This window comes from Anabrus simplex, chromosome 4, assembly GCF_040414725.1.
Source record: "Anabrus simplex isolate iqAnaSimp1 chromosome 4, ASM4041472v1, whole genome shotgun sequence".
Taxonomy (NCBI): domain Eukaryota; kingdom Metazoa; phylum Arthropoda; class Insecta; order Orthoptera; family Tettigoniidae; genus Anabrus; species Anabrus simplex.
Genome location: NC_090268.1, coordinates 248,285,081 through 248,309,554, shown reverse-complemented (window position 1 = coordinate 248,309,554; position 24,474 = coordinate 248,285,081). Strand labels below are relative to the sequence as shown.

General features: G+C 39.4%; 1 protein-coding gene across 2 annotated transcripts in view; it reads left to right on the top strand.

Annotated features, from left to right (window-relative positions):
• gpp (grappa) overlaps positions 1-24,474 on the top strand; it is a 552,218-nt gene that overhangs the window by 59,971 nt on the left and 467,773 nt on the right. For both annotated transcript variants that reach the window (XR_010859839.2, XM_067145498.2), the window contains exon 2: positions 15,896-15,936. Coding sequence is in view for 1 of the 2 variants with exons in the window: in XM_067145498.2 (XP_067001599.2) it covers positions 15,896-15,936 (41 nt within the window). In the remaining variant the exon portion in view is untranslated. The remainder of the gene's footprint in view (positions 1-15,895; positions 15,937-24,474) is intronic.

The following is a 24,474-nucleotide window of genomic DNA, read 5'->3' as shown; positions in this document are numbered from 1 at the left end:
ACCCGTCCAGCAGTCGTAGCTTTTCAATGGTATACAAAAGCACATTTTAAAAGAAACATTGCACACAGTCCAGCTGGTAGCAAAATAAAACCAAGTCCTCCCTCCACACAAATCGTCGTGTTCATCCCAACTCGCTGCTCAAGCCCAGAGCAGGCCAATTTATATTGAGGTAGAAGCGTCCAGAAAGGACGAGAGCATACAGTACCCAATGCGCAGCGAAGCGGTAGGGGAAGGAAGGAGGGAGGGTAAGCAGCACGAGCAGTTGAAACTGGACGGGCGAAGAGAGCACAGGCAGGTTAGTAGCGGCATATGCAGCGTAGTAAACGTAGAATCCATAAAACAGTAGAAAAATTCGGAGCACGTTATAACTTTTGTCGAGCGCATGTAATAATCGTCGATGGAAAGAGTAGAGGACAAAAGTAATTGGGCTGAATTACAGTTACAGAGAAAATTTATGCTCAGTCAAGATTAGCTGCACCGAGCTCGATAGCTGCAGTCGCTTAATTGCGGCCAGTATCCAGTATTCGGGAGATAGTAGGTTCGAACCCCACTGTCGGCAGCCCTGAAAATGGTTTTCCGTGGTTTCCCATTTTCACACCAGGCAAATGCTGGGGCTGTACCTTAATTAAGGCCACGGCCGTTTCCTTCCCACTCCTAGCCCTTTCCTGTCCCATTGTCGCCATAAGACCTATCTGTGTCGGCGCGACGTAAAGCAAATATAAAAAAAAAAAAAGATTAGCTGCTGCTATTTGCTTTACGTTGCACCAACACATATAGGTCATATGGGGACGATGGGATAGGAAAGGCCTAGGAATGGGACGGAAGCGGCTGTTTCCTTAATTAAGATACAGCCCCAGCATTTGCCTGGTGTGAAAATGGGAAACCACGGAAAACCATCTTCAGAGCTGCCGACAGTGGGGCTCGAACCAACTGTCTCCCGATTACTGGATACTGGCCGCACCTAAGCGACTGCAGCTATTGAGGTCGGTCAATCAAGATTACAAATTACTTTTTCAACAAGTAAACAGTAAAATTACAATTACTTTACAGAATGATAGTCTTAACCCATTAGTGCATGAAGTTTCCTGGTCGCATTTTAGATTTTTTTTTTGTGTGTGTGTGTGTTTTCCTAACCATATGTAAGCACATTAAGTATATATTATGCATAGAACGCGGGATATTGCGTACTTTGGTAGGGAGGTGTGATCCGAAAAATCGGATTACATGCAAGGATAAAATACACTGGGGGAGAGGAAGAGAAGACTCAATAATAGAAGACCAGTACAACACATCGATAGTTTCTTTATTGTTGATTTTGTCAGAATATCAGTTACAAATACACTCACATACAAGAAACATGCTCAAATGTTGATACCAACAATTATTTTTTTTGCTCAAAATTCTGTACTTCTATCACATTTCTGTAGAGTTCTTCAAAGAAACTGCCTTCCTAAGGCATAATACCACCACTGTTTTTCTAGTATGAATGGTTGGCCTTGAAACATTTCGGGTGCAGGCCTAACATCACATTTGTCGCACATGAATTTTGCTTTACCGGAGCACTGGCGACATTTCTTTTTCGTGCTCCTGGAAATAATCCAGTGGTTCGTTCCGTCAAAGCGACTATCAGTGTTGGGATCACACGGTTGTTTTCCCCTTCTAGAAACAGTTCCATGCGTCTTCAGCAAACTAACGCATACATCCCTTTGATACTTCAGGAGACTTTGCGATTTATCATCATCCCGCAACACTTTACGCATTATCAGCCATGCATTGACAATACAAACGTCCAGTAAGTAAACAAAGATTGGCCAGTACCATTTTTTTTTGGACGTATTCTGGTTCTGTTCGTTGCCGCTAACTGATTCATTAGATTTCATTCCTTTATTATAGGAGCCAAAATGTGTAGGCTGCTTGATTGTCACCTTTCTTTTTGTTGGACCATCTAGAGCAGGTTCCCTCTCTATTTTCACCGTGGTTTGTTGCTATGGTAACAACATTGTTATCCTTCCACCTGACAGCAAGTATTTCACCCGAAGAGCGTAAATCGCTGGATCCACGTGGCAGTTTCTTCATTTCTGCTGTGCTAATGGGAGGGCATTTCTCAGTACAACCTTCTCGAATAGTTCCCGTTGCAAGTAACAACTCTCATTATTGTTCCGTATTGAAGATGACGGTTTTTTTTAAAATTTTTTTTAATTTTTATTTTTTTTATTTAATTATCCTTGATATCTATGCCTAGTTCCCGTTGCACAGGAACCTTCATCAGACAGGTGTTTGAGCAATTGAATGGGTGCTCGCAAAAACGGGCTAAGCAACATTTTGTCAGAACAGAGAGAATTCAACTTTGCAAATGTCAAAAAACAAAAATGATACCATAAAAATTATATTTATTTCATTATTTTATCTTGATGTAGTACCTTTAAATTATCAATACCATATATTGGAACTGTATTAAAAATGAAAAGTGCTTGGAAAAATAGGAATATAAAAAATGGAAGAAAATTGATATCTGCGATGACCTAGCTATAGTTAATAGTTTACCTTAGATTCGTAATCAAATTTTATTTTATGATCATACAATACAAAAAAAGTGTTTTATACAGTAAACTAGATATAAAAAATGCTTCAGACTTATTTTGAAATATGACATAACTTTCCCTCATGGGACAATCATCAGTCATATGGGTCATATTCTGATGCACTGCAAGATGATTCCTCAGTCACTTCTTGGCCATTGCCAGCTGTCAGTTCTCTGTAATACTGGTGATATCTTGGAGGGACATATTCAAGTAGCTCAAGCAAGTCCTTAAGCTTTGCTGGCTTTATTGGCCTTGTACCACTGTACTTTGGTGGCAGCTGAATACTAGCAAGTGATGGCTGACCAGCATTACTGTTCCTTTTGTGAAGGTCAACACAATCTTATTCCTCAACAATACCATATGAATATTTAAAAAAGTACTTAAATAGTTCATCTTTCTTAAATAGTATGCTTGAAACTTTAGTAATTAGTACTCTTTGCTTATTTACAGATACCATTCTCTTGGTTATTTTTTCTAGCAAAGTTTGAGTGCTCACAAACTTATCACTTGTCATTTTTACTACTTTAAATGGCTTTTTTACTCTAGCTCTTTTTACTAAATCCATCCATTCATCTGGCACAAAAACACAAGAAACAGCCCCTTCCTTTTTTTTTTTTCATTCAACCCAAAATCCCTGTCACAGGGAAGATATGTATGACCAGGAACTAGATACTTATGCTTTATAATGTGAAATTTGTTAGCCTGAACAAGATGTGATCAGAAACTTATTAAATTCATGTTCTTATTTTGGGAAAAACATGAATCAGAATACACAATCAAATGTCTAACATCATTTGGCACTACATTCATAATATATTGGTTAATACAAGAAATAATATCTGCTCCCCTTCCTGCCACTTACTCTGACCACATATACATGTAAGTTTCATTAGTAGCTACATTATGCACTCCAAAATAAAATGTCCATAACTTTCTTTTATAAAAAGTAACACCAACAGTCAGATGAGGTGTTGTAAGTCAACAGTAATGACATGAACATCACTGTTTTAGTGTCATTCCGTAAGGTTTGGTATGCTAAATTTACTTTTTTGTTGTGGATTTGCGTCTTGCTTTGCAAGATCTGTTACTTTACAGGATCACACTCGGCTTGAATTTTTACCTTGAAACCATCACAAAAGTTACATGTGTCACTCTTCGGTCTACTGAAAGACAAATTGAATATTTATGGAAAACTGACCTATATATTGCTAAACTTACTGGGTTCCGATTCTGTTCAACACATTTCTCTTTGTACAAGTTGTGCATAATGGTAACATTCAACTCACTACTTAAATATTTAAGATTAGGATTGTGTGTCCTGCTATAGTGACTGGCATGTGTTGGGAAGCTGTTAATGTGGGCTCTCACAAACTCCACATCTTCATCTTTTGTCTTGTTGGGTCTGTTGTCTATGGTTCAACTGCAACACAAGGTGTTGGAAAGTGTGGTGAAAAATGTTATATATTAAACCATAAAGCTAATTGAAATTTAGAAACTTAAGGTCTTTTGAAACATGTGATCAATATGCCTGAACTTAGGCCTAGACAAACACCAAACACAATCTTGTCCTTTGGCGAGGATATCGGAGAAGAAATTCCTGAGCCACTTCCTGCCATTACTTCCTAGGTGAGTTATAAATTCTGGAAATATACCATCCAGACCAGCTGCTTTTCCACATTTCAAAGATCGAATTGCTTGATTGAGTTCAGCACTTGTTAAAGGAGAGGAATAAAATGGGTTATCATCCAGCTGATCATTGATTGCTTTAAGACTCTCCTGTATAATTTTCTATTGGCAGGCATCTATCAGAACATCTTCTGACCTCTTTTTAATGTGTTGTGCAGTGGAAGATGGATTAAGTTCAGATCTGGAAATCGGCAGTGGTGTTGCTGCTCCAAGTTTTCTAAGGAGTGACCAACCTTTGTGACTGGAGTGAGTAAAATCAAGACCTTGTGTTGTGCTATGCCAGTGTTCCCTTCTTTGAGTGTTCAAGGATTGTAGAATCTGAATGCCCAAGGCAGGATCTCTGTTTTCTTCGTATGCTTTAGCAAGCTCTTCAGTCTCTTCATTCCAGCAAGGAATGTAGTTCCTTCTATACCCACGGGGTATGTTACGTTTTGCTGCTCTAGTTTAGGTGGAATCCAGCGACGATGAGAATCAACCTCATGAGAATACTTCGTCTATTGCGCTTTCCTGAAGTTCCATCTGGGTTTCTGTTTTGTTCTAATTTATGGGACTTGTAAACCGATGGTTATAATAATTGGACGATGCTGGCTGCGTGGAAAACCTGATAGTAGAGTTGTTGCGCTTTACGGTTCTCTGCATGGGTCTATTCGAGTTAAGGAATCGGTGTGTGCAAGTGAAAAAGTGAGTTCTCCTTTTGCATGGCTACTAGCAGAGAGAAACTATTACATTCCGGCGTTCTCTCTGACTGGATGCGCCATTTTCCAGACTTATAGGCGCCTCCCTACTAGCTCTGAGCCGAACATGCCTAGGCCTGGTCGCTCAGCGATTAGGGGCTTGCTTTGCCTCCTACTACTGGCTGGAGATGTTCACTTAAACCCCGGTCCCACCACTTGTGAAATGAAAACAGACATAAATATCTATTGTCAGAATGTGCAAAGCCTAAACAATAAGCTGCCTGATTGTGAACTATCCCTGCCAGACTTAAGAGAAGTTGACGTGATCGGACTCACTGAAACATGGCTCTCGTGGGCTAGTGACAGTGAACTACCACTCGGTGCTAATTACAGCATATTCCGTCGTGATCGCGCTACTCTAGGTGGCGGAGTGATGCTAGCAGTGAACAGTACGTTACCGTGTAAACGAAGGACAGATCTCGAACGGAACTGTGAGTTAGTGTGGGTGGAGCTACTCTTTCCTCGACTCCCTGTACTCGTGGGATGTTACTACAGACCACCAAACAGCCAATTCAGTGACCTTGAGCAGTGCCTGGACTCAGTCATTGCAGCTCTCCCTCATGGTGAAGTAATTTTAATGGGCGACTTTAACCTGTCTATAAAGTGGTCTTCTCCAACTACCGGACTGTCAGCTAACAACTGTGACACATACTTTATAGACAGTTTTATTAATGGCCTCGGACTGAAACAGTTTAATATGTACCCAACCCGTGGACCCAACACCCTGGACTTCATACTCTCCTCATTAGAACTTAAAACAATAACCCCAGGCAGAAACCTTTTCCTGTGCGACCACCAGTCTCTCGATGCTACACTCCTCCTTCCCCACCCCTCCTCAAAGCCTCACAGCAGGACATCCTACCGCCCTACCTACATCTGGCGACGTGCCGACTGGCCTGCAATGTGTCGCGCCCTGGAATGCCTTCCCTGGAGTCTGCTCGAAATAGCTGACATCGAATCGGCTCTTGACCTGCTGTACGACTGGCTGCAAGCTGCAAGACTTCGTACCTGCACAACAGGCTACTACCAGCAAACATCAACACTGGATATCACATGAGACCAGACTGATACTATTTAATAAAAAGAGAGCTTGGCGCCTGTGGAAAGACTTCCCTAACCCACACACTCATAACACTTTCGTTAAAATCCGCCGCCACGCGAGGTTTATGGTCAGAAGAGACTACAAAACACACGTAGACACTGTCACTGAAAACGTCCGCAGCAATCCCAAGCGCTACTGGAGTCTCATCAACACACGAAGAAGGACGGAGCAGATTCCTGTCAGCGTGAACCACAACGATACAACAGCAGACGGCGCCGATCGCAATGAACTGTTCAACAGGTATTTCTTCTCCAACTTCTCTCCTCCCTTACAAAACCAACCGCTCCCATCCGTTGGTACAGCCTCAAACAGAACCCTATCAAGCAAAACTACCACATCAAGTGAAGTTCATGACCTTCTTCAAACTCTCCGTACCAACAAAGCTACCGGTGCCGACACTATAGGTCCTCTTTTCCTAAAAAATACTGCCAGTACTCTTTGCGTCCCTCTCTCTAAATTATTTAACAGATGTTTTGCCGCGGGCTATTTTCCTAATACCTGGAAACGGGCAAATATTGTTCCACTTCTCAAATCAGGCAACAAATTTAATGTTTCATCTTACCGACCAATTTCTATTCTCCCCACACTATCCTATATCTTTGAAAAAATTATACACCAGCGTCTCCTTGCATTCACGTTGCCGTATATCTCAACCAAGCAGCATGGTTTTCTACCAGGTGGCTCTTGTCTAACAAACCTAGCCACTCTGCATAGCTTTGCATCACACGCCATTGCAGCTAAATCGCAGCTGGATATCTGCTACGTAGACATTTCGAAAGCTTTCGATTCTGTAGACCATACTCTGTTGCTCCATAAACTCTCCGAACGATTTAATATACATGGCAGTCTTCTGGCCCTTCTTTCTGGCTTCCTACATAACCGTTGGCAGAGAGTGGTAATATCAGGCACTTCATCCTCATGGTTACCAGTCACGTCCGGTGTCCCACAAGGCAGTACTCTTGGCCCCTTGCTGTTTTCTTTGTTTATGGACGATCTGCCGTCCGAACTCAACGAAACAGCCAATACCCTACTCTTTGCTGACGACTGCAAGATATTTAGGGAGATCAGGAATCCAGGAGATGCAGCTCTGCTACAGTCCTCACTTAATGCCCTCTCGAACTGGTGCCGTACTTGGAAACTTATCCCCAATCCACAAAAATGCAGCCACATGACCATAACACTACGTAAATCTCCTCTACCGACATCATATTACCTACTCGACAAGCCCATCACCGTAGTCACGCAACAGCGTGACCTAGGTGTAATATTTGATACAAAATTACAATTTAAGACCCACATAGAAACATATACAACCAAGGCTGTGAAATTACTAGGCATTCTCTATCGCTTCACAGAAATTTCTGACCCCATTGCTCTTCGTCACTTCTTCCTCACGATCATTCAACCTCTCTTAAACTACTGCTCTCCTATTTGGACAACAGCCTCCCCCTCCAATACTAAGCAGTTAGACAGAGCAGTGTCCTTCTGTGCTGCAATTGTAAGGAACAGAAACTCCAAGCTCAGAAATCTGTCTACGCAGCAGGTATTAATGGCAATTAATATGTCACCGCTGCACATCAGGCGACAGGTAGCTGACCTGAGTTTCCTCCACGGGATCTTAAATGGGCATTACCGCTCGGAACATCTTGTCTCACTCTTCTCTCTCCGTGTTCCTTCCCGCTCCACCAGAACCAAAGACCTTCTCCACATTCCCCACACTCAGCACTCAATACTTCAACGATCTTTCCTAATCCGCCTCCCGACACTCTTTAACAATATTAACAGAAGACAAGAACTCGATATAGCATCAAATAAAAGTGTATTCGAGAGGTGTGTAAATAGCCTCTTAAAGATAAGTTGATGTGAAGGGATTATACCGCCATCTTGACCCACGACGACTTGGCTATCAATATGGACATTCTTATGGTTTTCGATTTGGACAGTTATTAGTAGGCTGTGTACCTGATCTTGTTATATTTTGTTATGTTTGTTATATTTTATTATGAAAGTTTACGTTGGTTAAATAGTCTGTTGGCAGTGCAAGTGAAATTTGCTCAGTGTAGCTGTATCTTGTGCTTTGTGAATAAATAAATAAATAAATAAATAAATCTAGCAGAATTTAAAGATAAAAATTTTATTGTTCCGTATTGAAAAGTATCACAGTTAAATTGAAATAATAAATATGGTAGTTCAACCTATTCAATACAAGTAAATAAGAGATGTAAAGATTACATTCTTATTTAATTAAAAGTGGAAATGGTACCGGTTTCGACCCCAGTCTGGGTTATCATCAGCCAATTATAACTCGAAAAACAATGCATAAGTAAGAAAGAAGTTAACGGTCAAGTCCACACAATATCAGTTGAAGAGGCGATATAAAAATGATGGGGTAGGCACTGTAAAATTCAGACGGAGTGGAATGTAAGTCACTTAAAAGAAGTAATGCGTAATCTTCCGAGCATCAGCACGGCACTCGCAATGTTTGGCGCTGTCTCACGATGTTCACGAAAAGCAGAGAACAGTTAAATGAGCCAGACTGCATAAACCATCAGGCACTTATTTATTTGTATTGAATAGGTTGAACTACCATATTTATTATTTCAATTTAATCTAGCAGAATGGAAAGATTTTTTGTCTTTTTCTTCGTAGGACAGATGAAGTTGGATCAGTAGAGGTGCCAGCACTGCCATTTAGCATACTTTTCTCATTATCATGTTATTCACCACTCAACTCACCGACACAATCTAGTTCTGCAATATCTTCCTCACCACTTAATTGAAAATCACTCTCACTATCGCTGAAATCAACGTCACTTTCATCTTTCTTTCCCATGCTGCTCGAACGATGCCATGTTGCTAAACGTCTGTTTACAAACTTGCATGGCCTTCAAAGAATGCCTACAATGCCTGATTTCATTGAGATTATAGCTGTGCATGGCTTCAAATTGTCGTTGACAGATGGCAGTAGCTTACTGTACCTGTAATTCATGCGTACGTAACCCGACAAAGGAGTTTTATAGGGAGAAAAATCATGACTGGCATCTATGCAGGATGTTATCGTTGTTGGGCATGATTCGCCACGTGAGTGCTAAGGGTTAAGTCACAGGAAAGACAGAGAAATAACTCTAAATTCACAGGCTTCTACGTTTAGTGTAAGAATCTCAGAAGACGCAGAGTAAATGAGACAGGTTGAATTAATCATATGGGAAGGGGCAGCAGTGGTCCCCCTTTACGCTCTTTCAGCTGTAGGCCAGGTACTTATAATGAAAACAAATCACCTTTCGCTAGAACAAGTTAACATCATTATTAACAGGTTCTTAATAGCAAGCGAGGGGTGGCTTTCACATTTCATGAACCAACACGTCATTATATTTAAAAAGTTCTGCAGAGAGAGCGCCAGTGTGGATAATTTCATTTGTTCTGAATGGACTGACAAACTAAATCAACCTTTGAATAGCTTTGACCCAAGGAACATATTCAACCCAGGCGAAACTGGGCCTTTTTATAATTGCCTTCCCGATTGCACCCTGACGTTCAAAGACGTGAAGATCACGGAGGGAAACTGAGCAAGGATAGGATAACTATCCTTCTAGCATGTAACATTGATAGATCTCAAAGGTTGAAACCACTCATTACAGGGATACAAAACCATGCTGTTTCAAAGGAGTAAAATCGCTGGCCAGAACTTACGGGTCGAACAAAAAAGCATGGATGACAACTAGAGTTGTGTGGCAAATTTGAATTGATTAGGTGGACTTTATACAATTAAATTGTTTTTAGAATTTTATCTTAGACCATTAGGCAAAAGCATTACTGGTATTAAAAATTTTAATATTCTCTACTGCAGAGAAATTGTTTCTCTTGTGGTGGAGAGCATTAAAAAGGGTGAAAAAGCGAACATAGCAGTTTTGACCGCTATATAATCACGATTGATAAGGCCTGGAAAAATGTCAACCCTACCACCCTTTATAACCACTTCAGAAAGTGAGGGTTTAAGCAAACCTAAAACTTAGAACAGTCATCAGAGCCGCCAAAATTTACGAATTCTGACTCATGGTGGGGACTTCTACCTAACTGTGGAGAGTTAACTTTTGAGGATTATGTTCAAGTTGATGATGACATTGGTGTCCACGCTGCCCTAACCGATGCTGAACTGTTGGATTTGGCCTCTCTGGATGAGGACGAGGAAGAAAACGAAGAAGAAGAAGAACTGCCAATTCCAATCACATTGACTGAGGCAAGGACAAATCTTATTACCGTAGACTCCTACACCCTGAGTATGGAGAGAAGTGACGATTTTTCTCAGCTCTCACCACTATTGCAAATTGATAGGACAACAGTAGATGGAAGTCGCTCACTCAACATGTCCGAACCATCTAACTCTTGCTTTCTGTATGTTCTGTACAACGGTTCTATATTTAGCTCTTCTCTGATTTTAATATTTTGAATTCTATCTCTTCTTGTTTTTTTAACCGATGTTCTTAAAAAATTTCATTTCTACTGCTTGTATCTTAAATCTCATCTCTTATTAGTTACCAGTGCTTCTAGTCCGTATGTTACAATTGGTATGTAATATTGTTTATATAATGTTAATTTTGTTCTCTTTGGTATTTTGTCATCCCATAAAGCTCTCTGACTTGATAAAATGTTGTACCTTTACTTAAGTCTGTGATTAATTTCAGGGTTGATTTCATTACTTCCATTAATAATACTTCCCAGATATGTAAAATGTTCTACATTCTCTAACCGTTCTCCGTCCATGTTGACTTGGCTTCTCTTTTTCTATTTTCTACAGTGCATGACTACAGTTTTCTTTTTACTAATTACCATTCCAAACTCCTTCAGATTTTCATTCTAAATGTCCAGATTCCTTTGTACTTCCTTTTCTCCCTTTCCCCAAATCACCACATCTGCAAATACCAAAGCATTCACTTCATCACTACTGATGCTCTGTTCTAATAATAATAATAATAATAATAATAATAATAATAATAATAATAATTTATAATTTTCTAAAAATGCAGGTAAATGGGTGCCTAAGATCACCATAGAATATTAACCCTTGTCTAGTCGCGCGAAAATTATTACGTTACTAGTCGCGCACGGAGGTAACCTCCGGGGTTAAAAAATGCGCATCATTTTCGTCCTTTGAGATGTTGTTTTGGCATGTTCCTTTGCAGTATTCTTTGGTCTAATTAAAAGAAGCCCTTTTAAGTACTTGTAGGTTATTTTTACACTGTTTGATCTAAAAGCAGAATACTGTACACCTTAACTATGTCGAATGATGATATTAAATTTGTGAGACTCGCCATTACCTATGACGATCACATCATATGAAATATGAAATAACTTTTTTCTAAAATAAGTTTTTAAGAACAAAACAACAAGGTCATCGGCTTCCAAAATCAACAATTATGCCCTAAAATATAAGGTAATTTAATTAATCGCACACGGAGGAAACGTTCATGCGGTCACTCGTCAAAACAATGATCCCACACTCGCACACAAGGTGCACGATCGTGCCGAAATGCTGACAGGACGAGTCCAAATGAACAAGAAGAAAGGTATAGGGATGGGGTGATCCACATTTCAACTGGGAAGTTCAGTAGTGTGCAAAATGTAATCGGCCCGGAGGAAATCTCCGTGAGTGACTAATTAAGGGTTAATGGCGAGCAATAATAATGATAAAAAATGGTAGAGCATAAAAGATTCCACTCAGGTTGTGTTCATAGAGCAAAACAGGTACTCTGCTGATTGAGCTCTGCCTAACCCCCTGAAAGCAAATAAACAGGTAGGAACTGCACTGAAATTCTCCAATAACTTATTCACTAATTGAAACTAAACTATCTGTTTTCTGGCCTGACCATAATCTATACATTAGCTCTTCATTAACATACAACAAATATAAGATAGCAACACACTCAATAAATATTTACAACTGCTGGAACACTCCCTATATACCATACATTCCCTAATTCTAGAACAAAAAGCAATAGTAAGAAACTGCAGCGAGGACTGCACTACCATTTGGAGTGAGCCTGTGATGACCCATTGTTAGAATGCATATACGGGTGTACTGCAAGTACCCTTGACTGTTTTTGTGTATCAACACATGGAATATCTCTCTGATACTGTACCTCTTTTTCACTGCCACCAACACTTGATTTTAGTGACACTTTCTTTTGCACAAACACACGCTGTTGATCTATGCCTTGAAACCGAAAGTTGTCATGAGAGATGTAAGACCAAGACCAAGTCCATGTACTAGATCAGTACCTTAGCACAAGAGTTGTATAAGTATTAACAATCAAACAAAAACACTGCTCTGTTTGTCCATAATTAAACGTTTGATGGTGTTCAAGAATAAAAGCAGTAAATTATGTACAGTAATGGTTGTCCATAAATTGCTCCCACTTTATCATGTTCTCCCGAAGTATCAGTAGACTTCCTCCTCCTCCCTCTGTCTCGAAATCCCCAAGCTCATACAGGCCTGTCTGTCCGGTCATGAGCAAGAGATATCCCATGCCATGGTAACACGTTGCTATATCCCGACCACGCCTGCCGAGACCAACTTCAGGATATGCATGTGTTAGGCTAGGACTCTCCGCATGACTCATTAAAGTCTTTCTTGTATGTTTTTCCAAACATAGAAATAGCTGTGTGTTTCCTAACTACCTGTACAAAACATATTTCTAATACTAACATGGAGACCTTCCAGTTTCAAATATTCTTACCTTAATATTCCAATAAAATTATAATAATGATAGTAATAATAATACTATTAATAATATTATGCTGTAATCACTCCAGAGTGTGGGTGTGATATGTACTATCACACTTTAATTTCTTCTGTAAAATCGTAATTTATTCCTCTAAAATGTATCAGTTTTCCAATATTCACTTGAATTTTACAAAAGCTAGCTTTTCAACTATACCAAATACTAAAACATATTTTACAACACACATTCTCTCAATTTTCATTATATGTTGCAATTATTAAAATTTTTCATTTTTAAATTCTTGTTTTTAAGTTTTGTCGTTAAATTTATGGCTGAACGAAACAATTAATGCTTGTACTGCACTTCGTGAGCACACTTGTCTCTAAAATCAGGTGTTTCCAACGGTGCGATGATTTAAATCATAAGCTTGGAATTTGAGATGTTGTATTTGGACGGAATTTTCACTTTTTAATTTCCTGATGAAAGCTTGATTCTTCTACTTTAAGAAAATGTATGGTTTTTACATGTTGCATGCATAAATATGCTCAGAAAATTGATTTAAATGGATCACCGGTCTGAGATGGCCTTGGAACCGCTGCACAAAGTACTTCATTGTTCCTTTGAATTTAAGTTTGGCGCTCGTTACGGAATAGCTCTCCACAGATGGCTCCATGTGCACATTTTTTGTATGTAGCGGTATTAATAGTGGTAATAGTAGTTTCAATGGTTACCATAAGGCTAGGTTTATGCTAGCAAGTAACTTTTGCTGCTGAGTTTACACTTCATGCAAGAAAATTAAGCAAGTTACTTGCACAAGTTTTTCGCAAGTAACTTGCAGATTCTGTTTACATGTGCTTGCAGTACTTGTCAACCAAAATGGCGACATACAAGCAGGTGAGATGCGCTGCAGCTCTCTTATGAATAAAGAACAAGAATCGTATGAATAAATAAATAATTGGGGTATTTTGGTAAAAACGCTGCCGACTGCACACATTACGCTCAAAAAATTTACAGTGCACTGATGACAAATAGGTAACATTTCGTTAAATTTGTGATTGTGGTATGAATGCGGTGGCAGTTAATATTAAACATGCAAATTTGAATTCGAATAATGATTCTTGGAATTTTAAAATGTGAAAAATCATGTAATTTAGACTGGCAAATGATGTATCTCTCTCCTTAATAGATCTATCCATAATAGATCAGAATGATGTGGAAATGTGCTACCTGACAAAGGTTCTCTATGATTTTCTTCTAATGGTAAACGAAGAAGAGCTACAAATCTGTTTGGCAAAACACTGCTAGAAAATATTACTTCATATTCTAATTTAGCTATGCAGATTTTCTACGTTTTGGCAACTTTACATTCATTGCACGTGGGCTCCTTGTACGCCATATGATACTAATTCTCTCTAGGCCTAAAATGTTCCAGCGCGCGGTACCCAGCAGTTTTCTCATCCAGAAAGTCAGCTGCTGCTTCGGCCAAGCGGCTAATGAAAAGTCTTGTTGAAATGCCACCACGTTACGCGATAATTAAAACTTTAATATAATTAAGAACCTGCCCTAACAAAACTCTCTTCATTTCCTAAATAAGACAGGCGAAAAATTTCATAAAATCGCAACCCAAAATCCAATTCACAGGATTTTGACAACTCAACAAGCAACTACAGTAATATATATTTTTTAATAGGGAATAAAGGATCTACAACCTCACTCAGATGCAAAAAAAAAAGCCACATTTCACATCCGAAAGTCTCCGTGGCTTAGGCGGCAGCGCGTCGGCCTCTCACCGCTGGGTTCCGCGGTTCAAATTCCAGTCATTCCATGAGTGATTTGTGCTGGACAAGTGGAGGCGGGACAGGTTTTTCTCCGGGTACTCCGGTTTTCCCTGTCATATTTCATTCCAGCAACAGTCTCCATTATCATTTCATTTGATCTGTTAGTCATTAATCATTGCCCCAGAGGAGTGCGACAGGCCTCGGCTGCTGGCACAATTCCTATCCTCACCGCAAGATGGGGGCTTCATGCATTCCATTCCTAACCCGGTCAGTGACTGGAAAAGAGGTTGTAGGTTTTCATTTCACATCAGAAAGGCAACAGCCACAAATATCCTCTTCAGATCCAACATCCACTTTTTACAATAAATATAAATACAACTTTTTCTGGAGTTCCAATTCCAATATACACTTCAAAAACAATTTTGAATATTGTGGTATTAGGCATGTTATGTGGTAGGGTGTGTGTAGTCCTGTTGTAAGTGGTAGAGAGCACTGTATACACTCAAGTAACTTAATCTGATTTACATTTTAAAAAATAATTGATTTTGGTTTTTAAAATAAAAAAACATGAATTTGTTGTACCCTGGTTTCCAACCTTAGTGTCTGTGATTGCCTATAATTGCTCAGGAATGCCATTCACAAGTTGTTGAATGGCCTTTGCTTGGATGCGATCCCACTCCAGCAACGATGTTCTCAATTGTGCCAAGGTGGTGTTTTCACTGTGACTTTCCTTCCGAGAGTATACCATACGTGTCAGGACTATATGCTGGCTAGTCCAGGGGTTGAACCCTAATTTCCTGCAGATTGCATACAACAGCAATCCAGGCAAGAATTAGACTGGAAAATGTCAGTGAGTGAGTGAACAGTAAGAATGAGGTTACGGGAAGCTTTTTTGCACAGTCATTGTAGTTGCTTATTTATTGTAAACAGTAAACAGTTGGTGCTGACTGGTACACCACAGTAAACCGTATCATTACAGTATTTTAGCTGTCAGTGGTTTGGATTTGGTTTTGATTTTGCTTTGCGTTTTATAAGGCAAAATGTCTGTAGTTATGCGGTGCAGTTGATGTTTATGGTTATGAGTGAATTTTGTTAACATTGCTACCTTGGAAGTATGTAGGTCACATCCTGTTGCTAAGGACCCAAAAGTATTTTGATAAAAGGCCATTTTTGGATTGCCGTCTGATGTAGGCATTAATTTTGAATTACTGTATTAATTCCAATTTAATGTATTTTGAAACCACTTATTTCAGCCACTGTATGCTGAAAATATATTACATTCTTTATTGTTGCAGGATAAACATGATGGTGCACTGGAAATTGTGGAAACCATAAGGTAAGCGAGAATTTGTTACTAATATAAATATTAGTGTATGAAATCTGCTAGAATCTTTAGAATTGAACAGAATCACAAATGTTTGTGTGGTGAAATTTAACCCTTAGTATGGGATTGAGTCACGTAACTAGTATGGTACTAGTCAGAACAACGCAATTTTCTTTAATTGTCGTACTAGCCTAATATAAAAATAAAAGGAATATTTAGTTATGATAGAAACATACTTTTACATCCCTGCAGTGTTAGAAGGTGTCAATGCAGTTGAATGGTACGTTAGCGAAGTGTGGGTGCTGGTCACTAATTAGGTTGAGTAGTGATGTGCCTTGCTGCTGCTAGGTTGAGCATTGTTCTGAAAATTCTCGCCCCCTCCAGTTTGTGGAACTCCGGTCACATGTCTTGTCACTTGTCTAACATCAGGTTTAATTTATTTAGTGCAGTATGAGTGGCAAACTGGAAAGGTCCACGGATTCTCTGGAAACAAAATTTAACATAATAAAAAGGTTGGATAAAGGTGAACCTGTTAAATAAGGTTGCTGCTGATTATGTGAAGTGACTGTTGGTGATTGGACACTTAAGCGGAAGGACATTGAAAAGTGGGTGAGACAAAGTGTGATTGGAGGCGGTGATTTACCATACAAAACAATGAAGAAAGGTGAATGTGAGCAGATGTCTGAGGCTTTATTTTGTGGTTTTCATACTTGCGAAGCACAGTTAGTCCAGTAAATACAGTAGTCCTTTAGTGCAAGCTAAGACAGTAGAATGTAAAAAGAAAAAAATGTGTTAGGGTGGTGGAAGAGGTTTTACTGCCAGCGATGGATAGGTGAACACATGGAATAAGAGATACGGCATTAGACGGCTCAATATTGCAGGGGGGGGATTGTCGGCTAATTAATTTGTAGATGCTGAATGTCAGTTAAAATTGAAAAAGGTTGCCATTGATGCTTCATGCAGATTCTCACCACCATCCAGCACAAAAACAAGGCATTCTCACGACACTCACCAAGAGGGTGAGATGAATTTGTGAGCCATCAATATCCAAGTGGAGATGGGCACACTCAAAGTTTCGTTCGAGGGTAATGGTTACAGTGACTTGCAGATTCATAGAGCCCTGCACCCCAGAGAAACGACTAAGCAAAGCTCACAGAAGGAAGAAGTGAAGGGAACTGTCTACCTGCCTTACATTCACAACACCACAGATTGAATTGCCAAGGTCCTCCTCAAACACAATACAAAAACTGTGTTTGGCACCGTTACTAAAATTGCTCACAGTCTGAGTAAAACCAAGGACAAATTGTCCCCACTTTTACATCCTGGGGTATACGAAATTCCCTGTATTTGCAGTGAGGTATACATTGGTCAAACATGCCGGTCCATTGATACTCATATCAAGGAACATGAACGTAATATTCGTCTCAACAAGCCAGACAAATCAACAATAGCTGAGCACCCTCTATCGTCAGGTCATGATGTCATGTTCCAAGAAGCTCGAGCTCTTACTCACACTTGACACTACAGGTCCAGGGTTATATGGCAAGCTGTGGAAATACGTAGAAATCCTAACAATTTCAACAGGGACACTGGCTATCAATTAAGTAATACCTGGTTGCCAGCCATTAAGAATTTACGTAGGTAGTTCTCTTTCTGGTCCCTTCACTATTGTTCTTTCGTTTCGGTGTTTTCCATATTCGTATGTTCCTCATTACCAGATGTTTCATTCCAGGCTTGTGTCAGTGTCATGCTATCATTGTGCATACACCTGTTATGTTATGTGACCCTCTCAGACTGATTCTGATGCTTCCATCAGGTTCTGTTTCGAACGCTAGCGCTCTATCACATCCAGGGAGTCATCTGATGACGAATGAACGTACCTCTTCCACTTCTGTTATAACGTCTAAATTCAAACCTCATTGATTGAGAAGCCTTTCTCATGGACAGTCGAGATTTTTGTCTGAAGACGCAGAGCGAAGGCAAAGAGTTTCATCTTATTTTCTTGACACGGCATAAGCCCAAAAGCCTATATCATGTCTATGAAAAAGGTTGTTATGCGTGACGGACCAACAACGGATTAAATCTTCAGCTGTGACGAGAAAGGGCTGACTGTCATAATGCTACCTATTAGGACTTTGGTAGTTAAAAAAAAAACCACCTCTGCTGAGCTCGAAATGAGTGAGGAAAGTACGAATACTTTGGCCTGTCCCAACATATCCCACTCCCATAAGTGAAGCACCTTACTGGTTGGAAAGTTAAATAACCCAAGAGCATTTAAAAAAGGTTAATGTCAGCCATCTTCCCCCATGTATAGAAATGTAAAAAAAGTGCGAGAATGGGCAGCACACATTTAAATTAATGCTTTTTCAGGAAATTTGGTCCTGTTCTTAAGGTGTTCCTAATAAGAATAAAAGCTCTCTAGAAAAATGGTATTCTAGGACTACACACCCTCATGATCGGACGCCAATGAACTTCGTAACAGTGATATTAAAGCCATGGTTTTTCACCTAACATGGTCCCACTAATACAGCTCTTGGATCAAGGAGTTCTTCAGACAATAACAAGAAATTAGCAGCAGAGGCTTCTTGGTGTTGACCAAGATTGACAAATAGAGCTGACTGATGACGCCCTAGTTGATGTAATCAATTCTGAAGTAATCCACAAGCATGGCACCGTCCTTTAACGCCTCGGCCAGGCAGCCCCTCAGAGTTCATATGGACATATGTAAAACATAAAATAGCTAAAGTGAATATGTCTAACCAGGCAGAGAGGAAGATCGGTGGAGGTGATGCGGCATCTGTGTCAAGAAGCTATGAGGTCCATTACGAGCTATGGAGTAATAAAATTAAGAAACATTGAGAGAAAGATGTGCTCACGGAAGACTTCCCTACTATTGACCCTGTTGTAACAAATTTAAACGACAGTTCATCTGATTCATCAGACAGTGATTATGCTGACGTCTGAAGAAGGAGCGTTGTAAATCTTTCGAGCATTTGACTTCATGATTTATTTTTAAAGTTTGAACTCGGTAACCAGGCAATGAGTACAATGACAACAGCTTTTCCGCTGGCACACCGTTTTAAAAAATGCCACTGGCTTCGGAGGAGTCTTTCATTAAAGACCATTTAGAATCAGAAAATGTCTTCAAAGGTACTTATAGTGGCATACAAAATGATTTGATTAAAGCTGTTACTGTTGCCGTTCAGGGAAGTATTCGAAAAGAGATAGAATTAGCTGAAATCGTTTCTGTCCAAGCTGACGAAACTACAGATGTCTCCGTTAAATCACAATTATTATTGTGAGGTATTGTGTTAATGGTAAAGTCGAAGAGCAGTTTTAGGCTTTTATGACGTGTTTGCTGCTAAGACTGCTAGTGGTTTAGCTGATGTCATAATCACAGTTCTGAAAGAATGGAACGTTGATGATACCAGACTCGTATGTCAGATGTATGACGGAGATGAAAGAAGGTGCCGGGTTGAATGGGTCTAACTAAAAATCAAAGTTAATTAAAAATTTTTAACAAAGGTTATATTTTTTGAAACAACAAAATTTAAACAACTTAGTGAAATAACAATGACATAGCAATTTAGAAACGAGACTTAGAAAGATCCAAGACTTCAGAATTTTAACACACTTGGGGTATAAGCCCCTAGTTTTACAATTTTGAACTCCTAGCTCAACTTTATAAAAGATTACAATTTTACACAAAGGGCAGAAATCCCCTAATACATGAAGCACTTTCTCCCAGTTTTCAATATCAAGCCTCCCAGAGGCATTCTTACAATACACGAAAAGAGCTGACGCTCTCTCAGTTCTCAAGCCTATTCCAGGCAACACAGTATGAAAATCCAATAATCACTGGCCTTACAAGGCACTGTTTACAAAAGCCATCTTATTACACAGAGGTATCTAGTACCCAACCTACGGGGCCTTAGTGAAAAAGAACAGGTTCAATAAATAGCCCGAGCAAACTGGAATGGAGTCAGAGATTTAGCTGCACCAAAAAACTTTAAAAACCTATAGGGCACTTGGCCCACGAAACAGGGACTAATCCCAAACTACTGAGGTTGCTTGGAGGGAGATAACTTTAATACATGGTAGAAACAAATGCGGTACCTCAAACCAAGATTAAGGGGAGCTCGAGAGGGTAAATCACTCTCTATCCCCGATTACAGTTAAAGATTTATAAAATTATACATGAGCCGAAATGAGACTTACATTTTAGAAGGCTTGTTACATAGCTAAGGTTTCGAACCGTTCCCTCGGGTTAAGCTGCAGAGCTAGCAAGAAATAAAGATGTTAAACGGCCATTACCTTGCTGAAGAACTGCTGCGTGAAGAAAGAGGGGCCTCCCGCCCCCTGCGTGACACACACACTTAGATGTTGATCAAATGGCCAAGAGCCGTGAAAACCCGCAGTTTATAAACCCTCGGGGAAGGTTCGAGACCTTTCATGAATAATGAAGACGCACCCACAGAATTCTATTGGTTAAATTTAAGTTACACACTAAATCGAAGAAGAAGCCTGTGATAGGCTGAAAATTAATTACAGAAATTAGGGATTGACTGAATTCAAAACTGGCGGAAATGAAGATCAATATTGCCAACCCAAAAATGAATGAACGAAATTTAGTAAAGATAAAACTTATGAATACAAGGTTTCTTCAAAAGGTTCCTTCACTTCGCACCAGGGTGCAAGATCATAGTTTTTTGGTGATGACATCTATGAGAGAATGTTCAAACTTCTTGATGAATGGAAAACAAAAACGAGTAGAAATTCACACAGTTCACAATAACAAATTTTAGTGGTGCCATCTTCAGAGAAAAGGTTTAAATAGGTCTAGTTTCAAGTTCAGTGTTTATCCTGTAGAGGAGTTCTTTTAGGCGCAAGATTTAAATGTGCAGCGTACAGGTGTACCTCCCGCTATAGTCACCTTCCCGGAAAATGCACTCCATTAAAAATATTCACTCCTCTATAGTAACCATCTTCAATCTCACGAGTTACTGACTACCACTCCTCGACCTTCACTTTAATAGCATTGCATCCCGCTTAGACGGCTGAGGTGTTGCCAATATATGCCGTATCACTGCCAGCCACGATCACAACGCATAGTCTTCTAATGCATTGTATAATCTAGGAAAAAATGCATGGATGGTGAATTGTACTGAAACTTGCTCACGATGGAGGAGTGCTTCCACGTCAGCCACTTGACAGTTTGTGAGTTGGAAGCACTTGCTAATATATAAACCGCTATGAAGACATTGACGCGTTTCATTTCGAGATTGGCTGGCTAGTGTGTCCTAATATTTTAGCATGAAAGTACTTGAGGATTCACTACCATGACTCAAGCTTGTTCCTTAGGTCATTTTCCATGGTTGTCTCCCCCTTGTGTGTGCGTTGTGTGTGTATTGAGGGGAATGGATCAGCTTGTTTGTGACATCCGATGCAGTCCAAAGGATAAACTCATTGTATCTGAAATAGTAAATAATACAGAGCTGGTTAAATGTTTTTCTTTTCTGTGAGCCTCATAATGTATGCTTTGCCCAGCAGTAATACTAATACCAGCGCGTAAATGAATTACTGCGGGACAACATTCAGACACTGGCTTCTCTGAAAATGGTTAAAGGAGTTGCTGGGTCGTAAAAGCTATAACATTATCATGGTACGAGGTAAGAGATTACGAAATTTAGGGTCAATTTCAGAAACGATATTTAGAATATGTTTACGGTTAAACAATGTTTACGTACGGCTGCCGCATTTCAAAGATGTTATTTATCTCTTTGGCACTGTCTAAGGCCGATGTTCAACCGTTCATGTATAAATACTGCCGAGGACAATTTTTAACCTCAAATTTTAGGAGTGAATCACAATCGAAGGTTATGTACCAGGAAACATATAGGGTCTTACTAATAAAAAGTCCTTATACCGTTGTTTAACTCTTGTTTAGTTATACAGTGAATAAACCCTGTATAAGCGTTTTACATTTTTCTTCCTAATAAACGAGGTATACGCATTGTATTACTACACAGCACGTATACACTCGTTCCAAGGAGTAGGAATCTCTTCCTGTAGTTCACTGACGTATTTCGCACGTTCACCGCCTTTATGATCGCTTCTGCTGGTTATCTACGAGCAAAACTTTCCGGAAAGTCGCACAGTAGCACGGCATATCGAAAAGGCAGTGGCAACACTAAGTGAGACAGCTGGAAATTCGCTTATATTGATATCAACATTTCTTCAGCTTGCTTGTGTAATGATCGCCAAAAAAAGAAATGGAATGGCTTAAGAAAAGATCAATAGCTCTTAACTGGGATAGTACGGAAAACGTAAGCAATTGTAATTCAATCGGCGGGTTGAAAAGGGTACACATTCCAAAATCCGTACTTTTCAGGAGAAAGGAAAACCTGTTTTGTAGCTAAACGAAAGGTTAGATCAAAAAAGTTTCTATTAGGCATTTATACATCACATTTCTACGTATTCAACTACAAAGTATGGAAATCATATTACGTACGGTTTTCAAGTTATACCATTTTTTTATGTCAAGGAATATGTCCCTTTTTATACTCAAATTTGAGAAAGATCTAAGATCTTTGTAGAGGCAGATAATGTATAATAAACTCGCAATTTAAAGTCTATTAAGCAGTAACACCTTATTACACAAACATACGCCCAACCATAATTTCTTTTATAGTTACCGTATTCATTGTCATTCCGTGAGACAGCTGGAAATTGACTTATATTGATATCAACATTTCTTCAGCTTGCTTGTGTAATGGACGCTAAAAAAGAAATGGAAAAGCTTAAGAAAATATCAAAAGCTCCTAACTGGGGTAGTTCGGAAAACGTAAGCAATTGTAATTGAACCGGCGAGTTGAAAAGGGTACACATTCCAAAATCCTTACTTTTCAGGAGAAAGGAAAACCTGTTTTGTAGCTAAACGAAAGGTTAGATCAAAAAAGTTTCTATTAGGCATTTATACATCACATTTCTACGTATTCAACTGCAAAGTATGGAAATCATATTACGTATGGTTTTCAAGTTATGCCACTTTTTATCTCGAGGAATATGTCCCCTTGTATACGGTAGGTACTCAATTAAGAAATATCTTTGTAGGGGCAGACAGTGTATAATAAACTCGCAATATCAAAGGTCTATTAAGCTGTAACATATTTTTACACAAAAATACGCCCAACCATCATTTCTTTTATAGTTATTCATTGTCATTCCGTCTCTTTAAAGTGTTTTACTTTACGAAGATGTCTAGCTTCCATAACCTCTGAATGGTGTACGGTACCGTATGTCTTCTATGTTTAAAATATCGTGAAGATCATCAACGTTATCGTCATTCTTTCAACGTGTGTTCAATGTTAAATGGATAAGTCGAATATTTTACAACGATTATATTACTGTCGACAATAAATACCACGAAAATAAACTGCTCGCTCGTTTCTTTTTTTCCGCTACACGCTGCTATACAACGCTTATACAAGGGTCCTGGACTGTATAAGCAATTCAGTGAATAACTATAACAGATGTATACACAGGAGGCTTATACACGGTTTATTAGTAACGAATTTCGCGTAAACGGTGTATAAACCTTGTATAAAAGTTATACACCGTTTATTAGTAAGACGGATACAGTAAAACGCGTGTTAAATGGAATCGCAAGGGTCCAGGTCATTCTTCCACTAATGTGAAGTTTCTGCTTAATGAGGGTGTACTAGGTAACAGTGTACTCTAGCAGATGTACCCGTGCTTCGCTACGGAATTCGACATTAGAATTCTACGTTAGGTAGTGTGCATGTTGTGAGCAAGATTGTATGAAATTGCATAGCTCTTAACGTTACCCTAGAAACGCGACGGGGAAGTCACCAAACATCTTTTCTCATATGAAGACAGAGTTAAAGATGTTCCACTGTAATGGTAGACCCGCTTGCATACCACCAGTATCAATGAGGTTGGGGAGCTTTCATTATAATGGTAGACACTTTCCACCTGCCTTTTTACATCCTCAGAAAGACTGTCTTAGTGGTTTTCCCAACTGAAATGGACATCCATTACAATGACGTTAGTAGGAATGGCGCGGTTAAGAGCAATGCTTTCATATGAAATACTCGATCAAATGAAAAACCACATACTTTCTCACTTTTAAAGAACAGTATTACGCTGCCGATCTAACAGTCCAAAGTTCCAGAGCTGGAATGACCAAGCCGTGTGCCTTGAACACTCTTAGTCCATTTTCGGTGGGGAGGGGGTCGAATAGTGGCGACTCCAAGGGCAAAAACTATGCCCTTTTACTGATCTGTTTCCTAGGAGTACCCCGATCAGTTGGAAAGTATCAATTCACTACACTGGCGACGAAAAAATCTATCTGACTTGGAGGCAAATTTTTCCTCCAAGCCAGAGGAGAAACCGCCTCTTCACTGCTAATTTGGAATAAATTGAATGTGGAATTTAATAAAATTGAAGAGGAAGAAGCTTTCCTTAAGAAACGGCTCTTTTCAGTGTTGAATTTTGAGTTTGTGGTGCTATAATTTGGAATAGCCCTAA